The sequence below is a fragment of the Arachis hypogaea genome, chromosome 15 (genome assembly GCF_003086295.3).
Source record: "Arachis hypogaea cultivar Tifrunner chromosome 15, arahy.Tifrunner.gnm2.J5K5, whole genome shotgun sequence".
Taxonomy (NCBI): domain Eukaryota; kingdom Viridiplantae; phylum Streptophyta; class Magnoliopsida; order Fabales; family Fabaceae; genus Arachis; species Arachis hypogaea.
In genome coordinates this window covers 73,066,143-73,089,347 of record NC_092050.1, presented here as the reverse complement: position 1 = coordinate 73,089,347, position 23,205 = coordinate 73,066,143, and the positions used below count along the sequence as shown (strand labels likewise).

The window sequence follows — 23,205 nt, the reverse complement described above, 5'->3', positions numbered from 1 at the left end:
ATCTAAATCTTTTAATATAAATAATTTAATATTGTCTGGACCCAAAAAAATTAAAAAATAAGATTAATATTTTTTTAAGAATGATTTTCATCAAAATTATAAATACATAATAAAAATCTAAAGTACATTAAAATAGTACCATAATAAAAAAATTCAAATATTAAATTAATAGTATAAATTTTTTAAATGAACAATTATCAATCATAATATATTGTATGTATTATAGATATATGTAACATATTATATTAGAAATAATTGAAAGTTTACTAATTATGAATTAAAGCTTTTGAAAAAAGGATAATTTATGTCCACTGACTGTTCCATCTATTACTCGAATTTAGTCCAATTCTACTGTTATTTTGAGTATGTGAATATTTAAAGAGTAAATATAATATTGATATAAGATTAATGTATTTTTAAATTCTACCAAAAATGAAGAAATTTCTTCTATAAATCATAGCTACTAAAAGTAAAAAAAAAGGTATAATAGTAATATTCAAAACATAGATCTAAACGAAAAAATTATTATTTATAATTTATAATAATTAATTTAGATAGAATACCTCAAGTAAAATATTGAAGGTCAATAATTCTGGACATGTGTCTATTTGTGATATCTTTAAAAAAAAGATAAATTGGATTAAAAACAAATAAAATAAAAAATTTTCTATCTGTATTCAATAATACTAATAATAGATGAGATGAGAAGAGAGAAACGGATAAGATGTGAAAGATAATGGGTGAAAGTTATGTCAAGGTAGCCAAGTAGTGGAGAAGTTAATAGGAAGGGTAATATTGGAAAGAAATCTTGGACACCAAACCCATGTATTGCCATTATACATTGTTATAGATTTTAGTGTTGATATTAATATATCATTTATTCTTTAAATTTGTCAAATAAATATTTTTTTCATCATTTTAAAATTAACGTAACCTTATTTGTTTCATATTCTGTTGAGGGTAAAACTACTATAGAAAACCTTTAAAATGCTAAATTATAAAAGCACACAATAAAGATATATGTATATTATCAGAAAAAGATATAGTTCCAGAAATAACGAAAAAAATATTATCCTAATTTAAAAAGAGTATATATCTATAAACCCAAATGCATGTTAGTTATTTACAAAAGATTAATTTTTTCTAAATATCATGGATATTCATGTTTGTCTTTTTCTTTTTTAAGTGGTAGGCCAAAATATGATTCTGAATCTGAAGAGACTTGCATTTTCCTATAAATAATGGAAGGATAGAAGAAATGAATATGCTTATTTTTTTCGTTTTAAAAGATCAAACTATAAGAGTATTACTGAAAAAATAGGAGAATACAAAGATTGTGTACCTGGAAAAAATCCTTTGTAATTCATCATACATCTCCTTGTCAATAACTTCTTGCATCTTGAAAAACTGTAAGATTTTATTTATCATAAAAATAACCGTATAAACACTTCAGGTTTATTCAATTAAATTGATTGCTTATTATTGTGAAGAATTTAATTAAAACCTGTAGAATTGTGACATCTTGTTTTGCATTGAACTTTCTGACAGGACAAAAGAAATGACATTAATCCTTGTTTATCATTGACAAAATGTAAATTAAATGAAATTACATCTTTTTTTGTTAGGAATTTTTTTAATAATAATTACCTGCAATGATATTGTTTTGGTTCGAAATGAGTTAGTTGTGTTCTTCTAAGTTCATGGCTGAAAGAAAAGAGTTAAAGTTTTAACATATATGGTATATATGACGAAATAGACGGAAATATTTATTATGTAACAAAAGTTTATTGCATTACCTTTTATTTTTTTGTTCCAATATTTCTCTTTTTACCATCTTCCATAGTTGAGTTTTGTCTGCTTTAACTGTACCTCCCCAACCAATAGAATAAATTTTGATTGGATGAACCTGTGTCAATTTCACGTTTGATCAGTAACACTAAAACAAAAATATGTATCATCAGTGTAGTTGTCACTGTCATTAATTCTGTAATCCTTACTTTATTGTCGATTGGTCTCATTGATGCAATTGATTGCTCATCCTTCCATGTATTCCATAACGATTGAAATCCTGTTTCCTGTAATTTATTGCATATATGTATCACAATATATTGCAGTAGTGTCCTATATATTACTTTAGAATTAAGTAATGATATATCCCAAATAAGACATACCTCTACCTTTTATTAGTTTTAAAATTTTAATTTTTATAATTTTATTGATAAAATTATAAAATTGATAGCAACATTTAAAGAAATCAAATTTTGAATTCTTTTCAAAGTATATACAAACATTGCAAACTATAATTTATTAAAAAACCAATAATGATATATTTTAAGGATGTATGATATAATTTTTATAATTTATATGTGAATCGTAGTTGGTGCATACCTGTTGGGTAAAGTAGAGGTTCCAGTTCCTTTCGCTTATCTCTTTTAATATGCTGATGAGCTCTCTTGATATCAATTTATCTGTTAAAAATCTTAGTCATTAGTTGTTAAAATTAGTGAACAAAACTATCTATTCCAATGTTGATATTGTAATGATAAAATTACATAATACACGGATTATACTTGTAAAAAGGCTCACATATTTGCCAAGGACATAAATTACCTGAGGTGCAGGTAACAAAATTTCTTTGAACACCACATTCTTTGTGAATTGTCCCCTTTTTCCATCTACTGTTCCTTCTTTGACTAAGATTTTTGTGGTTGATTGAGAAACACTTCGAGGTAGAGCAACGTATAATTGACCATGGCTGAACACATGTTTAGGGAGATAGATCCCTACCTTAGGGATAGTTTGCCCTTGTGATTTATTTATCGTTAAGGCAAAACTCAACCTTACAGGAAATTGTTTTCTAATAAGCACAAAGGGTAGTCCTGAGTTCTCAGTTGTTTTGTGTTTTATCCGAGGCAGAAAAGCTCTTTTTCCAGAGTGATGGCCTGTTAAGATTTTCACGTCTAACATATTTTGAAAAGTTCCTCGACACAGTAGCCTTGTGCCATTGCATAAGCCTGCCTTAGGATCTATGTTTCTCAGTAACATCAGAGGAGCACCTTTTTTTACCTTCAACATATGAGGTGGCAATCCACCTGTGGAGATCGAGTTAAGATATTCTTGTTGATACAGATTATTTGTATCTCCTTCTACTTCATCAAAGGATGCTAAAATTCGTTCGTCTCCCGGAAATTGGTTGATGAAAATATCATTAAGCTGTTGCACATCATGATTCTTGGGTGTCAATATCGCTCTCTCCACCATATAAGATGCATCTCACCCATGAGATTGCAAATTTGGAAAGGTTTCTTCTATTAATTTGTGTAATGATGCCTCACCTTCCCATGGTATTGCCATGCCTACTTCTATTTGTACCAAGTCTTCACATATGGTAGGCTCAATCCCATCCCCTATGCGCATAAGATACTCCGCAAAATCACGATCATTAAGAGATCGCATATTTTGTCGCAGGTGGAGAATTTTGGTGAATGCCCACAAATGTGATTTAACAATAGAAGCTGAAATCATTTGCGACTTACTTCCTTTCGGCACAACAGGTAGTACTTGGCGAAAATCCCCTCCCATAACCATCACCTTCCCTCCAAATGGATTATTGTTTTCTAAGATGTCTCGTAATGTGCGGTCCAGTGATTCCATTGTCTTTTTATTAGTCAATGGCGCTTCATCCCAAATTATCACGGTCGTCTGCCTAATCAGTTTTGCAAGATCAGATTGTTTACTTATATTGCACGTGGAGGATGGCTCTGCATTGATTGGGATCTTAAATCTAGAATGAGCTGTTCGACCACCAGGCAGTAAAGTTGCAGCTATTTCTGAGGACGCAGTTACCAAGACAATATGCCCTTTACTTCTTAAGTCTGCAATTATAGCTCTGTAAAGAAATGTCTTACCTGCTCCTCCTGGTCCATCCACGAAGAACACTCCACTTTCTCTTCGATCAATTGTATTCATAATGCACCTGAAAGCTGCAGACTGGTCATGATTCAATCTTTCTATAGAACACAGGTCTTCTTGAGGAACTTCGATGGACATTTCTTCTTGAATAATTCTAGGCATGAAGTTGTCGTTGTCGTTGTCCGAGGTTAGAGCTGGTAAATCGTATTGTGCAATATGTTTTCCATGTTGTAGGAGGATGTCATTTAAATCCCTAAGCAAACGATTTGTCAACCCATTACAGGTTGTAGTACTTGTTGATGCGTAATCATCCACCGTACATGAAAGAAACTCGTCCCACAGACTTCTTACATCTGTTGGCTCACAAAAAATTAGAATGGTGGCAAACAACCTTCTTAGAGCACATGGCATTCTTAAAATGGATGCCTTAACCAAACATGATCTTATACTACTATCACTCTCCAACAGTCCTCGATGCTGAGCGGATTGCTTAAAGGACGAATATTGGACACCATCGACTGTTAGCAAATCATCCCAACCAGTTGGGCCTCTTACATTTGACAATAGAATACGCAAATAGAATTTTTCACCTTCTGTTGGCGAAACGGTATAGATCCGACCAATAGCTCTCTTTTGTGTCCTGCGTCGATGCCATTCTTTTTCCTTGCTGTGCCAACTGTAATATTCTGGGATTTCCCTGTACAAAAGATGCCTAGATTGTTGGTCATCGGCCCGATTAAGTGCAAAAAATTCAGTGAGCATTGTTCTTGAGAAATAGTCATTATTAACTATTTCAGAAATAGTTTGGTGCTCATAAAAGCTCACTTGATGTTGATTTGGCAAATGAACTTGCAACCTTTCAACTGATGGATACATTCGGTAAAGGTTGAATCTAAATATCCTCCAACATGCCTCTAGAGCGGCAATCCATCTTGCATCAATGAACTGTTGCACCTCATCATAATGAGAACTTCTGTGCTCTTACACGGTTCTTATTTAAATTTTTACAAAATAGAATATATATATATATATAGAAAAAATAATAAATTAAAACTTATTACGTAGTCCACGAGATAGAAAAATAAAGAGAAGAAAATAATCATTAAGGTTGAAACAATACAAAATGTATAACACGGTTCTTATTTTACCACATTTAAATATTTTATGTTTATCTAATAATCAATAAAAAATAATATTATTTAATATAAAATAGATTAAAAATAAAAAAGAGATTAACAAAATCAATTAACAAATTTCTTATCTTAGGTCACTATATTATTTGAAAAATCAATTAACAAAGTTTTTATATTGCTACATTTATTGTGTTATATGTCAAACTAATAATCAATAAAAAATAATATTATCTAATATAAAATAGATTACAAATAATAAAAAATAAATTAAAAAAATATGCGTGAAAATTTTTTATTCTACCATTGGTAGGTGTAGATTTTTTTTATCTTTTATATGTTAATCATGTGACAAACAAATAATATTAAATTAATAATTTTTTTGCAATATAATTTAAAAAATTAATAAATTTCAAATCAAGTACTCTATATAATTAAATATCAAATTCAATACTCTACATAATTAATAGTTTAGATAGTTTAGGAAATTAACATATTAATGTTTTTAAGCGAACTTTCTTGCGTCTTATATACATGCCAATCAAATAAATTTGTCAATATTCAAAACAAATATTACAGTAGTAGACAAAATTAATAATTTAATTTAGTTTTGAAATAAATATTTATGTACTCAAATATCAAATATAATACTCTACATAATCAATATTTTAGAAAAAAATTATTACAAAGTAATTTAAAAAGAAAAAATAAGTTAACAAAATATTTATGGGACTTTTTTCATTCAACTGTTAATAAGTAAAGACATATCAAAAAATAAAAACACATATCAAATAAAAAAATTATTTTCTTTCTACATCAAATTGATAAGATAAAAAATTATTTTTTTTACATTAATTTGATAAAAAAAAACAGACATAGTGCTAATTTTTATACGTAAAAAGTTTAGAATAAATTAAAAAGACAGAAGAATTTTACTGAAAAAATAGATTAGATAAGTAAATTAAAGAAAAAAAATATAAGTGGATGTTATGCGTGTAAAAGTAGTAACTACTGCAAAATCGTCTAAAATTTGCAATTGAAGGCAATGGAAGATGATTGAGGCGAGGGTATTGAAGAAAAGAGAAGAACAATAGCAAGAAAAATACAAAAATTTAGAAACCAAACTAATATAAAATTAAACAATAAATCATGAAGATGGTGAGAAATGTGAAAATATTGATATTTATTTTTGTCCATTTTTTGATTTATTTGTAATTTGCAGACTGTATGTATTTTTTTGGAGATATGTTATTATAATTATAGGAGTAACAAAACGATTTTTATTTTAATGGGATGTTATTGGATTTTTCAAAACAAATTTTATGATTATTTTGTCTTTATAATTTGCTTTATGAAATGGTTTGTTATAAGGTTAATATAGTCCAAAAAAATTGGACACTAAAGTCATAGTCAACCTTTTGTATTGACTTTATATATTGTTATAGAAGATGTGTTATTATAATTATAGGAGTAACAAAACAGTTTTTATTTTAATGGAAAGTTATTGGATTTTTCAAAACAAATTTTATGATTATTTTGTCTTTATAATTTGCTATATGAAATGGTTTGTTATAAGGTTAATATAGTCCAAAAAAATTGGACACTAAAGTCATAGTCAACCTTTTGTATTGACTTTATATATTGTTATAGATAACAATCAAGATAAAAATTTATAAATTTATTTATTTTTTCAATTTTATTTAATTTGAAGTAGATATAAAAATTTAAATTTAAAGAACTCTTTCTCTCGTATAATTTTAATTGCTAAAAATTTTATCTTTTAATTTATATTCAATATCTTAAATCATCTTTTGTTCTATTATTTTTTAAAAATTTTTAATTTTTATTTTCATTATTTTTTACCATTTTCTATACGCATATTTACCATTTTTTTTAATTAAGTGAAATAAAGATAGGAAGAGTACTACATGTACTCCATAGAATAAGGAAGAAAAATATGGGTAGAAGTTATGTATAGAATAAAAAAAAATAACTGCACAAAGAATAAAAAAATTAACTAATAATTACATTTTCGACCAAATTTTAAGAGGACAATTTGAAGAAGAGGTTACACATTTCTACTGTTATTAGTGAAAACACATAATGAAAATGAGATAGAAGAATATGTGTTGTTGTTCACGGTGAAATTTTTTTTATTTAAAGTAATTGATCCATGCATGTACGAAGAACTGCTATCATTAAGGGCAATATTGAAATATAAACTTGGACACCAAAAACTCAGTATTGACATTATATATTGTTATAGATAGATATATGTAATATATTATATTAGAAATAATTGAAAGTTTACTAATTATGAATTAAAGCTTTTGAAAAAAAAGGATAATTTATATCCATTGACTGTTCCATCTATTACTTGAATTTGGTCCAATTCTACTGTTATTTTGAGTATGTGAATATTTAAAGAGTAAAAATAATATTGATATAAGATTAATGTATTTTTAAATTCTACCAAAAATGAAGTAATTTCTTCTATAAATCATACCTACGAAGAGTAAAAAAAAAGTATAATAGTAATAATCAAAACATAGGTCTAAACGAAAAAATTATTATTTATAATTTATAATAATTAATTTAGATAGAGTACCTCAAGTAAAATGTTGAAGGTCAATAATTCTGGACATGTGTCTATTTGTGATATCTTTAAAAAAAAGATAAATTGGATTAAAAACAAATAAAATAAAAAATTTTCTATCTGTATTCAATAATACTAATAATAGATGAGATGAGAAAAAAAACAGATAAGATGTGAAAGATAATGAGTGAAAATTATGTCAAGATGGCCAAGTAGTGGAGAAGTCAATAGGAAGGGTAATATTGAAAAGAAATCTTGGACACCAAACCCATGTATTGCCATTATATATTGTTATAGTTATTCAAAACATAGATCTAAACGAAAAAATTATTATTTATAATTTATAATAATTAATTTAGATAAAGTACCTCAAGTAAAATATTGAAGGTCAATAATTCTAGACATGTGTCTATTTGTGATATCTTTAAAAAAAATAAATTGGATTAAAAGTAAATAAAATAAAAATTTTTTTATCTGTATTCAATAATACTAATAACAGATGAGATGAGAAGAGAGAAACGGATAAGATGTGAAAGATAATGGGTGAAAGTTATGTCAAAATGGCCAAATAATAGAGAAATTAATAGGAAGGGTAATATTAGAAAGAGATCTTGGACACCAAATCCATGTATTCCCATTATATATTGTTATAGATAACTTTGTAGTAACGCAAATGGAGAATATGCGTGTTGTTCAGCTACCTTGATACTGTGACACAGATTTCAGATTGGCTTCATTTCTTACTTCCTCACACTTCGAATCGACGCCTTCCCGCTGTTAATTCCAACAATCTTCGATACGATACGGTGTACGATATGCTATGATACGATCCACGTTCCTTTCTTTGTTTTCCGCTTTTCAATGATCTCGTGCTTTCAATTTCATTTCTCAGCTGAATCGATCTTGGATTGGATTGATCCATGTTCTTGAATGAAAATTCTCGGGTTATTTGATTGAAATCAACTAACTTCTTTAGGACTCTTTGTGGAATTATTATGGTTGTTATCATGCATATTGTGATTGATTTGGTAAGATGAGATTGATTATTTTCGTATCGGTTATTGAAATCAAGCAATTTTGTGAACAGAGGAGGGTGAACAATGTCAGAGGGGGTAAAGAAACAGGACTTTGTTGAAGATCCTCACAAGAATCAAGTTACTTCTGTAGAAAATCCTGCGGATAATCTCCAACATCCAGATTCAGATAACAATACAAATGGTGAAAATCCCATGCCCTCGCCACAACAGGAGGTAATCCCTTTTCTTTAAAAAGGAAAAAAGAAATTGATGATTTGGGAAATTAGCTTTATTTATTTGTGTCATGGTGATTTGGGAAATTGATGATGTGTAGAATGCATTTAGTTGCAATTAATTTTTTTAAAAGTACATTTGGAATGGAAGAATGGTAAGTTTAGGACACGGATTGCATTAATAGTTAAAAGGAAAAGTGATTTTTTTTTAAATTAAATTATTTATGGTCTTATGTTACATTCAGTTCAAATGGGCCGAAGCAGCATTTGTACTCCTTTCAATACTAACTTGCTGTACTATTTGTCTAACTGGTATGCAGATTCTAAAATACTAGTATTATTACTTTTAGAATCCAACATACTTGGTTTTGGTGGCTAAACATGACAACTAGCCTAAAATCTGAATTTAAAGCTCTTAAACATAACTATGTCTGAATAATACAGTACCAGTGTGGTAGAGGTTATACGTCTTCTGCTGTGTTAGCTGATGCAGATAATTCATTCATGTGTTTACTTTTTAATCTTAATATTACCTTATCTTATTCCTACATGAGGAAATATGAGATCATAATTTTCAATAGTATAGTTCGGAATATGGACAGATATTACGTTTGTATGTGAGAATATTTAGCGGTTAAGTGTGATTAGATATTATTGAACTCACTTCTTAATTATTTAGAAGAATCCCTTTGTAACATACGGGTTCTTAAAATGATTGTTTCCAATTTTGTTGATTTTCTTAATACAAAATCTCATGATATGGGTTTATGTTATTATGTTGCGTTGTTATTCACTGTAATCTTATTTTCTATTTTTGCAGGAAGAAGTTATCAAGAAAAAGTATGGAGGCCTAATACCAAAGAAGCCCCCACTAATATCCAAGGTTACTACTTCTTCATTTATCTGATTTTCTTTGCTTCTGCAATGCTCCGTTTCTTCAAACTTCTGGTCATCTGTCTGTTCATGTGAAATATTCTTTCCAAAATTGATTTTTGTTTTGAATGATTTTAACCTTGTTTGCAGGATCATGAACGCGCTTATTTTGATTCTGCTGATTGGGCATTGGGGAAGGTACTTTATCTCTTCCGAAGTGTGTTATGTCATTTTATTTTTTGTCAGTTTCAATTGGACTTTCAGTACTTTTAAGTTGATGCCTTATAAATGTGGCCTGTTGTTTTCTCAAATAGCAAGGAGCACAAAAGCCCAAAGGACCACTGGAAGCACTTCGCCCAAAGTTGCAGGTAAAGAAATGCTTTGTTAATTCTTTCTGTTTTCCCCTTAGTGGTGATTTTAAGATGAAACAGTGTTGTTTACACAAGAGGAGTAATTTTCTATTTGAAATCTTTGGTCCTGATTTCTTTCAAGGCATTGCCAATTGTTTCAAACTAACAAAGTCCAAATAGATGTATATTGAACCGTAAAACTCTGTTGAATACTGGAGTTTGATGTTTCTCTGGTTTAAATACATTAGCTTCAAGTCATCCTTATAGCCGGCTCTTTCTAGTGGAACAAGACTCGATTAATGTTGCTTTCCAAAAATGTATCTATAGAATGTTGCAGAAATGCTATGTGCTTGAGCAAGAGGCACTTAATATTACTTTTTGGAGCTGAAGTGAATTCGTGTTACTTATATTACTTTTCAATGATCAATTGCAATAAAGGTATCATTCAGTGAAGTTTGAATAAATTTTGTTGATGTTCTCTTTTTGTTTTCTGCCCTCTATCTTGGGATCTTACTTACACTGGTAATCAGCCAACAACGCAGCAGACACGTTCAAGGCGCTCAGCTTATGCTCCAGCAGATGAAGGTGAAGGTATGTTCTTATGACACTGCCATTTCTTGAGCTCTAGAAATCTTGGCTCTTTGCTAGAACTCAACACTGCATTGAGTCGTCTTCCGTTTTGGCTTTCTGACAGCAGACGGCTCCAGCAACAATGCCTCGCTAGAGCATCAGAGTGCCACCGAAGATGTTGACAGCGACAACACTAATACTTCTCAGGACCAATGCCATTAATAGCTACTGGTTTTTGTGCTATCAATTGCATTTTGACACAGCAATGCTCCCTTTTTCCCCCTTCTTTTCCATCTGAATTTAGATCAAGACTATCATGCATACTGAGTTGCTTGTGCTAATAACAAGGTGAGAATTTATGAAGCAGGTGCACTTGTAACCTTTGTATTAGATACTATGTACTCTCGGTATGTATGAGATTTCCTGAATGTGCTTGGATTGCACCATGAGAGATCTTATACTTTACATTCATTTGTCAAGCAGCATATGTGCCAGTTGTAACATTTGAAGTCTCATCGAGCATAACCATCTATAATAAACTTAACTGAAATTGGTTTGTAATCGTGTTCATAGTTCATACTTGATTAAAGTATAAATAAATAGCGTACTACGGGAGAACATTAAGTTAAATCCAGGTGCACTCATTGCAAGGCATAAAAGATGACCATTAGTGCCTTCTCTTGATCTTGATATGAATCTGGGTGTTTTTTGTATGGGCCGACGTGCTCTTAGAAATGCCGTAATTGGGCTGGCTATTGTGTTGAGCATAACTAAGAATTGGTCTGCAACAGATTGGTCGCATTAAAAAGCCTAGTCTAGTGGCGACTATGTTGTCTTGTTAGAAAATGCACCGGATTTGAATTCTAGCTATGACTAAGAAGTTGATAAATAAAACCCATAGGAAGGGAAGGGTGTGTTTTAACATGTAACTTCAAAAAAAAAAAAAAAAAAAAAAAAGAAGATTGATGAAGGTGATATCAAAAATAGAAAGAATTTTTTTTATTTAAATTAATAAAATATAATGTTTACTAAATATGTAATGTGTAGATAATTACGTTTTTAAATACCCATTACACATTTTTAAGTATATACCAAAAAACCATTAAGTACACAAAGGGCGATATATGTATAACTGGCTAGTTGTATATATTACGGGTACTGAGCAGTTTTACATATCGAGTACTGAGTATCCGAGATATAATTATATAGAAATCTTAGTCCTGTGCATACTTATTCAAATAATTTAAAATCTTAAAATTATAAAATTTTGAAGTTAAAATGAGATTGATATAAATAAAATTAATGACTTAATTTAATCCAATATAAATAAATGTACCTGTTCATACCCTAGTTCAAAACACAAAAGTCAGGCTCAATAAGGATAAAAGACCTACCTAAGAGGGTGACCTCTACCGCATACCCGACCTCTTTAAAGAGGTCGGACATGATGAAAAGGACAGCTTATGCTTATCTAAGTAAATAACCGCCTCCCTAAATCTTTTCAACTATCTCTGTCTTTCTTGCAAGATAGATTCTAACAAACTCCCAAGATAAAAGGAACGGTTATCCATCAATAAAGATGGAACTACTCTAACAAAGGTGGTTATCTACTCTACTATAAATACATTGACATCCTTAGGTATATACACGTTCTAATCTAGTAAAAATATGCCTAAAGCCCTTGCTAACTTAAGTATCGGAGTCTCTTACAGGTATAACCCCCTACCTCCTTACGAGGAACTCGGACAGGCGGCACCTCGGCATCAACGAGTCGGACACTGCCACACGAAGGGACATGGACCTTATGTTCAGGCCCAAATCAACGTTTCAGGTAACCCTTGGAATATTAGCGCCGTTGCTGGGGACCTGGGATTCACCCTCTTATAATGGCAGACCACCAGTATGAAGACGACCACATGGCATCTGAATCTGAAGCTGAGCCCCAACCAGAGGGCAACGTCATTATACTACCTTCACCACACCAGACGCATGGTCCTCTTGGGGAATGGCCATCAGCAAATCCCCAGCCAAGGCGAATTCATTTGGAGATCCGTCACCCTAAAGAGGAAGAACCCCCACAAACGGCCGAGATATTGGGCCTAGTATGTGGCCAACGAGAACGGCTATAACAGTTGGAGTATGAGGCCGAGCGACAGCGAGAAGCAGAACGGGAATTACAGAGAGAAGTAAGACGACAAAAGGAGTTAGAGAAAAGCTCCTGAAGTTAAAAGCCGACCTTCGCAATCGAAATAACCGAACAGATCAGGAAGAAAGCCCCTTGATGGAGAAGATCCGTTCATAGAAGAGATCATACGAGCCAGAGTTCCAAGGAACTTTAAAACACCCGACATGAATCTCTATGATGGGATGACCGACCAAAGGCACCATCTCAGCAACTTCAAAAGCAGGGATGTACCTGGTTGACACCTCCGATACCACCCGTTACAAAGCCTTCTCGACCACCCTGACCAAAGCAGCAATGAAGTGGTTTGATAACCTACCGCCCAGGTCGATAACTGGCTTTGACGACCTAGCTAGAAAATTTTTAACCAGATTCTCTATACAAAAGGATAAAACAAAGCACGCCCCGAGCTTGTTGGGAGTCAAGCAAGAGGTCGGGAAAACCCTCCGTGATTACATGGAAAGGTTCAACAAGGCATGTTTGGAGATTCAAAATCTACCCACGGAAGTTGTGATCATGGGTTTGGTCAATGGCCTTAGAAAGGGGCCATTCTCTCAGTCAATATCTAAGTGGTATCCATCTTCTCTAAATGAAGTCCAGGAAAGAGCAGAGAAATATATCAACATGGAAGAGAATTCCCGACTAAGGAAACCTTTTTCATGACCCAGCCTGCCCTATCCATCTCGGGAAAAAGAAAAAGAACCCAAAAAGAAGGAAGAGAAAATCTTAGAAAAGCTCCAAAAGTACCACAACTATACCCCTCTAAGAGTTTCTCTAGTGGATGTTTACAGAAAGATATGCCACACGGAGAAGCTCCCACCTCCTCATCCAATTAAACACAAGAAGACAGGAAGTCAGACTGAATACTGTGAGTACCATAAGCTCTATGGACATTCCACCAACAAATGCTACGACTTAAAAAATGTCATAGAAAAGATGGCCAGAGAAGGCCGACTAAATAGATATCTGGTTGATAGATCGGGCAACCCGAGGAAAAGAAAGAGGGAGGAAGATGAAGGACAACAAGAGCATCTACCTCAGTCCCTAGAACGACAGATACAAATGATCAACAGGGGACTCACTGGAGGATGAATGTCAAAATCATCACGAAAAAGACATCTCAAAGAGGTATACCAAGTCGGAGAGGAAAGCAGACTACTTGACTTGCCTACCATCTCGTTTACCAAAGAAGACGCCCAATGGATAACACCCGTGTATAATGATCCCATGGTGATAACGATAATTCTTGAAAATGCAAACCTCCATAGAAATTTGATAGACCAGGGCAGTTTGGCGTACTGATGAGCGGATAATTTATACGCTTTTTGGCATTATTTTTACATGGTTTTCAGTATGATTTAGTTAGTTTTTAGTATATTTTTATTAGTTTTTAAATAAAAATCACATTTCTGGACTTTACTATGAGTTTGTGTATTTTTCTGTGATTTCAGGAATTTTCTAGCTGAAATTGAGGGACTTGAACAAAAATCAGATTCAGAGGTTGAGGAAGGACTGCAGATGCTGTTGGATTCTGACCTCCCTGCACTCAAAGTAGATTTTCTGGAGCTACAGAACTCCAAATGACGCGCTCTCAATTGCGTTGAAAAGTAGACATCCAGGGCTTTCCAGCAATATATAATAGTCTATACTTTTCCCGAGTTTAGACGATGCAAACTGGCATTCAACGCCAGTTTCATGTTGCATTCTGGAGTTAAACGCCAGAAACAGGTTGCAAAGTGGAGTTAAATGCTAGAAACAGGTTACAAACTGGCGTTCAACTCCAAGAGAAGCCTCTACATGTGTAAAGCTCAATGCTCAGCCCAAGCACACACCAAGTGGGCCCCGGAAGTGGATTTCTGCATCATTTACTCATTTCTGTAAACCCTAGTAACTAGTTAGTATAAATAGGACTTTTTACTATTGTATTTACATCTTTGGATTGTCTTTGGATCCTTTGATCACGTTTTGGGGGCTGGCCATTCGGCCATGCCTAGACTTTGTTCTTATGTATTTTCAACGGTAGAGTTTCTACACACCATAGATTAAGGTGTGGAGCTCTGCTATTCCTTGAGTATTAATGCAAAGTACTACTGTTTTTCTATTCAATTCAAGCTTATTCCTATTCTAAGATATTTATTCGCACACAAGAACATGATGAATGTGATGATTATGTGACGCTCATCACCATTCTCACCTATGAACGCGTGCCTGACAACCACTTCCGTTCTACATGAAGACGAGACAGAATGAGTATCTCTTAGATATCTAATACAGGGGACCGAGTCTGAGATATTAGAGTCTTCGTGGTATAAGTTAGAACCCATGAATGGCCATTCCTGAGATCTGGAAAGTCTAAACCTTGTCTGTGGTATTCCGAGTAGGATCTGGGAAGGGATGGCTGTGACGAGCTTCAAACTCGCGAGTGCTGGGCGTAGTGACAGACGCAAAAGGATAGTAAATCCTATTCCAGTATGATCGAGAACCGACAGATGATTAGCCATGCAGTGACAGCGCATTGGACCATTTTCATAGAGAGGACAGGATGTAGCCATTGACAACGGTGATGCCCAACATACAGCTTGCCATGGAAAGGAGTAGGAATGATTGGATGAAGACAGCAGGAAAGCAGAGGTTCAGGAGGAACGAAAGCATCTCTATACGCTTATCTGAAATTCTCACCAATGAATTACATAAGTATCTCTATCCTAGTTTATATTTTAATTATGTTTTAATTATCAATTCTCTATAACCATTTGAATCCGCCTGACTGAGATTTACAAGGTGACCATAGCTTGCTTCAAACCGACAATCTCCGTGGGATCGACCATTACTCACGTAAGGTTTATTACTTGGACGACCCAATGCACTTGCTGGTTAGTTGTGCGAAGTTGTGACAAAGTGTGATTCACGTTTGAGAGCACCAAGTCTTTGGCGCCATTGTTGATGATCACAATTTCTGCGCACCAAGTTTTTGGCGCCGTTGCCGGGGATTGTTAGAGTTTGGACAACTGACGGTTCATCTTTTTGCTCAGATGAGGTAATTTTATTTTAATTTTAAGCTTTTTATTTCTTATTTTCGAAAAATATAAAAAAAATTTTTCTTCTTTTTCATCCTTCCCAAAATAATTTTCGACAAAAACAAAAAAAAATTATTTTCAAAAATAAATTATTCTATGTTCTTCAGAATTTTTAAGAATGAATTCTAGAGTTTCACAAAGCATGTTGAAGCCTGGCTGGCTGTAAAGCCATGTCTAATCCATTTGGACTGGGGCTTCCACTTATCAGCATAGAATGAAGTTGAATGAAGTATCAGCTGTTGTATGTCTGATTTGTATCTGCTAAAGCTTGGCTGGCCATTGGCCATGTCTAGTGTTTTGGACCGGAGCTTTCACTAAAAGCTTGGCTGGTAGTAAGCCATGTCTAATTCTTGGACTGGAGCTTTAGACTAACATTGCAAGATTCCTGGAATTCCTATTAAAAATTTTGAAATCCTTATTTTTCCAATTAATTTTTGAAAAATATCCAAAAAAAATTAATAAAATCATAAAAACCAAAAATATTTTGTGTTTCTTGTTTGAGTCTAGTGTCAAGTCATAAGTTTGGTGTCAATTGCATGTTTATCTCTTTCTTGCATTTGTCAAAAATTCATGCATTGCATTCTTCATGATCTTCAAGTTGTTCTTGATGGATCCTCTTGTTTGATCTTCATATTTTCTTGTTGTGTGTTGCATCTTGTTTTTCATATGCATTCTTGCATTCATAGTGTCTAAAAATTAAAAATTTCTAAGTTTGGTGTCCTGCATGTTTTCTTTTCTTGAAAAATTTTCAAAAATAAGTCTTGGTGTTCATCTTGACATTCAAAGTGTTCTTGGTGTTCATCTTGACATTCATAGTGTTCTTGCATGCATCATTTGTTTTGATCCAAGATTTTCATGCATTGAGTCTTTTTGATATTTTTCTCTTTCATCATTAAAAATTCAAAAAATCAAAAAAATATCTTTCCCTTTTTCACTCATAAAATTCGAAAATTTTGAGTTGACTTTTTCAAAAATTTTTAAAATTTAGTTGTTTCTTATGAGTCAAATCAAATTTTCAATTTAAAAATTCTATCTTTTTCAAATCTTTTTCAAAAATCAAATTTTTTTCACTTTTTCTTTCATAATTTCGAAATTTTCAAAATTTATTTTCAAAATCTTTTTCTTATTTCTATTTCATATTTTCAAAATTAATGATTAATGTGATTGACTCAAAATTTTTAAGTTTGTTACTTGCCTAGTAAGAAAGGTTCAATCTTTAAACTCTAGAATCATATCTTTTTAGTTTCTTGTTAGTCAAGTAATCAACTTTGATTTCAAAAATCAAATCTTTTTAAATTTCTTTTTCAAATCTTTTTCAAATTAAGTTTCAATCATATCTTTTTCAAAATTAATTTCAAAATCTTTTCTAACTTCTTATCTTTTCAAAATTAAATTTCAAATCCTTTCCAACTAATCCTATCTTTTTGTTTCAATCATATCTTTTTCAAAACTACCTAACTAATTCTCTCTCTAATTTTTGAAAATCACCTTCTCTCTTTTTCAAAATTTCTTTTTAATTAACTATTTATTTTAAATTTTAATTTGATTTAATTTTATTTTTCTTTTTAAATTTTTGAATTTTTATTTTAAATTCAATTTAAAAACAAAAATACTTTTATTTTAATTTATTTAATTTTCGAATTCTCTCATCTCTCATCCCCTTCTGGTTATTTATTCATCTACTAACACCCCTCTTTTACCCAAGAATTCGAACTCATTCCTCTCCCTTGTGTTTGGATTCTTATCTTTTCCTTCCTCCATTATTCTCTTCTTATACTTACATAAGGAATCTCTATACTGTGACATAGAGGATTCCATATTTTCTGTTCTCTTCTTTTTCATATGAGCAGGAACAAGGATAAGAATATTCTTGTTGAAGCTGATCCTGAACCTGAAAGGACTCTGAAGAGGAAGCTAAGGGAAGCTAAAGCATAACTCTCTAGAGAAAATCTGACAGAAATTTTTGAAAAAGGAGACATGGCCGAAAATAATAACAATGCAAGGAAGATGCTTGGTGACTTTACTGCACCAAATTCCAATTTTCATGGAAGAAGCATCTCAATCCCTGCCATTGGAGCAAACAACTTTGAGCTGAAACCTCAATTAGTTTCTCTGATGCAACAGAACTGCAAGTTTTATGGACTTCCATTAGAAGATCCTTTTCAGTTTTTAACTGAATTCTTGCAGATCTGTGATACTGTTAAGACCAATGGGGTTGATCCCGAGGTCTACAGGCTTATGCTTTTCCCGTTTGCTGTAAGAGACAGAGCTAGAATATGGTTGGACTCTCAACCTAAGGATAGCCTGAACTCTTGGGATAAGCTGGTCACGGCTTTCTTAGCCAAGTTCTTTCCTCCTCAAAAGCTTAGCAAGCTTAGAGTGGATGTTCAAACCTTCAAACAGAAGGAAGGTGAATCCCTCTATAAAGCTTGGGAGAGATACAAGAAAATGACCAAAAAGTGTCCTTCTGACATGCTTTCAGAATGAATCATCCTGGATATATTCTATGATGGTCTGTCTGAATTATCTAAGATGTCATTGGACCATTCTGCAGGTGGATCCATTCACCTAAAGAAAACGTTTGCAGAAGCTCAAGAACTCATTGACATGGTTGTAAATAACCAGTTCATGTACACTTCTGAAAGGAATCTTGTGAATAATGGGACGCCTCAAAGGAAGGGAGTTCTTGAAGTTGATACTCTGAATGCCATATTGGCTCAGAATAAAATATTGACTCAGCAAGTCAATATGATCTCTCAGAGTCTGAATGGATTGAAGGAATCATCCAACAGTACTAAAGAGGCCTTTTTTGAAGAAGAAGCTTATGATCCTGAGAACCCTGCAATAGCAGAGGTGAATTACATGGGTGAACCCTATGGAAACACCTATAATTCCTTATGGAGAAATCATCCAAATTTCTCATGGAAGGATCAACAAAAGCCTCAACGAGGCTTTAATAATGGTGGAAGAAACCGGTTTAGCAATAGCAAGCTTTTTCCATCATCCACTCAACAACAGACAGAGAATTCTGAGCAGAATCCATCTAGCTTAGCAAATATAGTCTCTGATCTATCTAAGGCCACTCTAAATTTCATGAATGAAATAAGGTCCTCCATTAGAAATTTGGAGGCACAAGTGGGCCAGTTGAGTAAAAGAGTCACTGAAACTCCTCCTAGTACTCTCCCAAGCAATACAGAAGAGAATCCAAAAAGAGAGTGCAAGGCCATAACCTTACTTGGTGTGGCCGAACCCAGAGAGGAGGAGAAGGACGTGAATCCTAGTGAGGAAGACCTCCTGGGACGTCCATTGACCTATAAGGAGTTTTCCTTTGAGGAACCAAAGGAATCTGAGACTCATCTAGAGACCATAGAGATTCCATTGAACCTCTTTTTACCATTCATGAGCTCTAATGACTATTCATCTTCTGAAGAAGATGAAGACATTGCTGAAGAGCAAGTTGCTCAATATTTAGGAGCAATCATGAAGCTGAATGCCAAATTATTTGGCAATGAGACTTGGAAGGATGAACCTCCATTGCTCATCAAGGAACTAAATGTCTTGGATCAGCAAACTCTACCTCAAAAGAAATAGGATCCTGGTAAATTCTTAATACCCTGTACCATAGGCACCATGACCTTTGAGAAGGCTCTGTGTGACCTGGGGTCAGGAATAAACTTAATGTCACTCTCTGTAATGGAGAAACTTGGGATCTTTGAGGTGCAAGCTGCCAGAATCTCATTAGAGATGGCAGACAACTCAAGAAAAGAGGCTTATGGACTAGTAGAGGACGTGCTAGTAAAGGTTGAAGGCCTTTACATCCCTGCTGATTTCATAATCCTAGACACTGGGAAGGATGAGGATGAATCCATCATCCTTGGAAGACCCTTCCTAGCCACAGCAAGAGCTGTGATTGATGTGGACAGAGGAGAGTTGGTCCTTCAACTGAATGAGGACAACCTTATGTTTAAAACTCAAGGATCTCCTGCTGTAACCATGGAGAGGAAGCATGAAAAGCTTCTCTCACTGCAGAGTCAACCAAAGCCCCCACAGTCAAACTCTAAGTTTGGTGTTGAACCCCCACATTCAAACTCTAAGTTTGGTGTTGGGAGGTCCCAACAATGCTCTGCACATCTGTGAGGCTCCATGAGAGCTCACTGTCAAGCTATTGACATTAAAGAAGCGCTTGTTGGGAGACAACCCAATGTTATCTAATTATATTTATTTATTTTCTTTTTGTTATTTCGTGTTTTATTAGGTTGATGATCATGTGGAGTCACAAAAACTACTGAAAAATCAAAAACAGAATAAAAAATAGCATTAAATACAGCACACCCTGGAGGAGGAGCATTCTGGCGTTTAAACGCCAGAAACAAGCATCTGTCTGGTGTTTAACGCCAAAACAAGCACCAAGCTGGCGTTTAACGCCAGAAACAAGCATCTACCTGGCGTTAAACGCCAGAAACAGGCTACATTTGGGAGTTTAACGCCAGAAACAAGCAGCAGTCTGGCGTTAAACGCTAGGATTGCACAGCAAGGGCGTTTTACACGCCTAATTGGAGCAGGGATGTTAAGTCCTTGGCCCCACTGGATCTGTGGACCCCACTGGATCCTCACCACTTCTTCTCTCCTCTTCACACCTTTCCACAACATTCTTCCCCAAAATAACCTCCACCAATCACCTCCAATTCCCCTCCAAAACCACCATACAACCACCTACACTCACCCACTCAAATTCAAACCATCACTCCTTCCTTTTCACACATCATAACCACTTTAAACCCCCAGTGGCCGAACCATTCACACACCTCCATCTCCTCCATTTTCTTCTTCTTCTACTATTTTCTTTCTTCTTTTGCTCGGGGACAAGCAAACATTTTAAGTTTGGTGTGGTAAAAGCATTGCTTTTTATTTTTCCATAACCATTTATGGAACCTAAGGCCAGAGACACCTTATTGAAGAGGACAAGCCCATCACTAAGAAAAGGATGGAGCAAACAAGAGATCATGGACCTCAACAAGAGCACGAGGAATTCCCTCACCAAGAAATTCCTGAGATGCCTCAAGGGATACATTTTCCTCCACAAAACTATTGGGAGCAAATAAACACTTCCCTAGGAGAATTAAGCTCCAACATGGGACAACTAAAGATGGAGCACCAAGAGCATTCCATCATCCTTCATGAAATTAGAGAAGATCAAAGAGCTATGAGGGAGGAGCAACAAAGACAAGGAAGAGACATAGAGGAGCTCAAAAGCACCATTGGTTCTTCAAGAAGAGGAAGACGCCATCCTCACTAAGGTGGACTCATTCCTTAATCTCCTTGTCTATTTATTTTACTGTTTTTCGATTTTTGAGCTTTATGTTTTATTTATGTTTGTGTCTTTACTATATGATCACTAGTGTCTAAGTGTCTATGCCTTAAAGTTATGAATGTCCTATGAATCCATCACATCTCTTAAATGAAAAAAATGTTCTAAAAACAAAAGAACAAGAAGTACATGGTTTCGAATTCATCCTTGAAACTAGTTTAATTATTTTGATGTGGTGACAATACTTTTTATTTTCTGAATGAATGCTTGAACAGTGCATATGTCTTTTGATATTGTGGTTTATGAATGTTAAATATATTGGCTCTTGAAGAATAAGAAAAAAGGAGAAATGTTATTTGATGATTTGAAAAATCATAAAAATGATTCTTGAAGTAAGAAAAAGCAGTGAATAGAGAAGAGCTTGCGAAAAAAAAAAGAAAAAAGAGAAAAGAAAAATGGCAAAAAAAAAGAGAAAGAAAAAGAAAAAGCAAGCAGAAAAAGCCAAAAGCTCTTTAAACCAAAAGGCAAGAGCAAAAAGCCAATAGCCCTTAAAACCAAAAGGCAAGGGTAAATAAAAAGGATCCAAGGCTTTGAGCATCAGTAGATAGGAGGGCTAAAGGAATAAAATCCTGGCTTAAGCGGCTAAACCAAGCTGTCCCTAACCATGTGCTTGTGGCGTGAAGGTGTCAAGTGAAAACTTGAGACTGAGCGGTTAAAGTCAAGGTCCAAAGCAAAAAAGAAGAGTGTGCTTAAGAACCCTGGATACCTCTAATTGGGGACTTTAGCAAAGCTGAGTCACAATCTGAAAAGGTTCACCCAGTTATGTGTCTGTGGCATTTATGTATCCGGTGGTAATACTAGAAAACAAAGTGCTTAGGGCCACGGCCAAGACTCATAAAGTAGCTGTGTTCAAGAATCAACATACTGAACTAAGAGAATCAATAACACTATCTAAATTCTAAGTTCCTATAGATGCCAATCATTCAGAACTTCAAAGGATAAAGTGAGATGCCAAAACTATTCAAGAGGCAAAAAGCTACAAGTCCTGCTCATCTGATTGGAGCTAAGTTTCATTGATATTTTAGAATTCATAGTATATTCTCTTCTTTTTATCCTATTTGATTTTCATTTGCTTGGGGACAAGCAACAATTTAAGTTTGGTGTTGTGATGAGCGGATAATTTATACGCTTTTTGGCATTGTTTTTACATGGTTTTCAGTATGATTTAGTTAGTTTTTAGTATATTTTTATTAGTTTTTAAATAAAAATCACATTTCTGGACTTTACTATGAGTTTGTATATTTTTTTGTGATTTCAAGTATTTTCTGGCTGAAATTGAGGGACTTGAGCAAAAATCAGATTCAGAGGTTGAGGAAGGATTGCAGATGCTGTTGGATTCTGACCTCCCTGCACTCAAAATGGATTTTTTGGAGCTACAGAACTCCAAATGGCGCGCTCTTAATTGCGTTGGAAAGTAGACATCTAGGGATTTCTAGAAATATATAATAGTCCATACTTTGCCTGAGTTTAGATGACGCAAACTGGCGTTCAACGCCAGTTCCATGTTGCATTCTGGAGTTAAACGCCAGAAACAGGTTGCAAAGTGGAGTTAAACGCCAGAAATAGGTTACAAACTGGCGTTCAACTCCAAGAGAAGCCTCTACATGTGTAAAGCTCAATGCTCAGCCCAAGCACACACCAAGTGGGCTCTGGAAGTGGATTTCTGCATCATTTACTCATTTCTGTAAACCCTAGTAACTAGTTAGTATAAATAGGACTTTTTACTATTGTATTTACATCTTTGGATTGTCTTTGGATCCTTTGATCACGTTTTGGGGGCTGGCCATTCGGCCATGCCTAGACTTTGTTCTTATGTATTTTCAACGGTAGAGTTTCTACACACCATAGATTAAGGTGTGGAGCTCTGCTGTTCCTTGAGTATTAATGCAAAGTACTAC

General features: G+C 33.8%; 2 protein-coding genes and 1 non-coding gene across 6 annotated transcripts; 1 reads left to right on the top strand and 2 right to left on the bottom strand.

The window, feature by feature from the left end:
- Positions 1–3,273: 3,273 nt before the first annotated feature.
- Positions 3,274–4,788, bottom strand: LOC140179235 (uncharacterized). The gene has a single exon (XM_072217908.1). The coding sequence runs from the start codon at positions 4,786–4,788 to the stop codon at positions 3,274–3,276; it is 1,515 nt and encodes a 504-aa protein (XP_072074009.1).
- A 3,404-nt stretch (positions 4,789–8,192) lies between these two features.
- LOC112750316 (uncharacterized) lies at positions 8,193–11,243 on the top strand. Of its 4 annotated transcripts, none has more exons than XM_025798972.2 (7): positions 8,193–8,446; positions 8,726–8,888; positions 9,708–9,770; positions 9,911–9,958; positions 10,075–10,128; positions 10,641–10,701; positions 10,808–11,243. In XM_025798972.2, the coding sequence occupies exons 2-7, from the start codon at positions 8,739–8,741 to the stop codon at positions 10,900–10,902; spliced, it is 471 nt and encodes a 156-aa protein (XP_025654757.1). In that variant the 5' UTR covers positions 8,193–8,446; positions 8,726–8,738; the 3' UTR covers positions 10,903–11,243. The 4 variants fall into 4 exon arrangements, with proteins under 4 accessions (XP_025654757.1, XP_072072462.1, XP_072072461.1 ...); XM_072216361.1 differs by having other exon boundaries at positions 8,206–8,446; positions 10,641–10,695; XM_072216360.1 differs by having other exon boundaries at positions 8,206–8,446; positions 10,641–10,695; positions 10,805–11,243.
- Positions 11,244–18,309: 7,066 nt separating this feature from the next.
- Positions 18,310–18,417, bottom strand: LOC112752296 (small nucleolar RNA R71). The gene has a single exon (XR_003176740.1). It is a non-coding gene; the product is annotated as a small nucleolar RNA R71 (small nucleolar RNA).
- Positions 18,418–23,205: the final 4,788 nt, after the last annotated feature.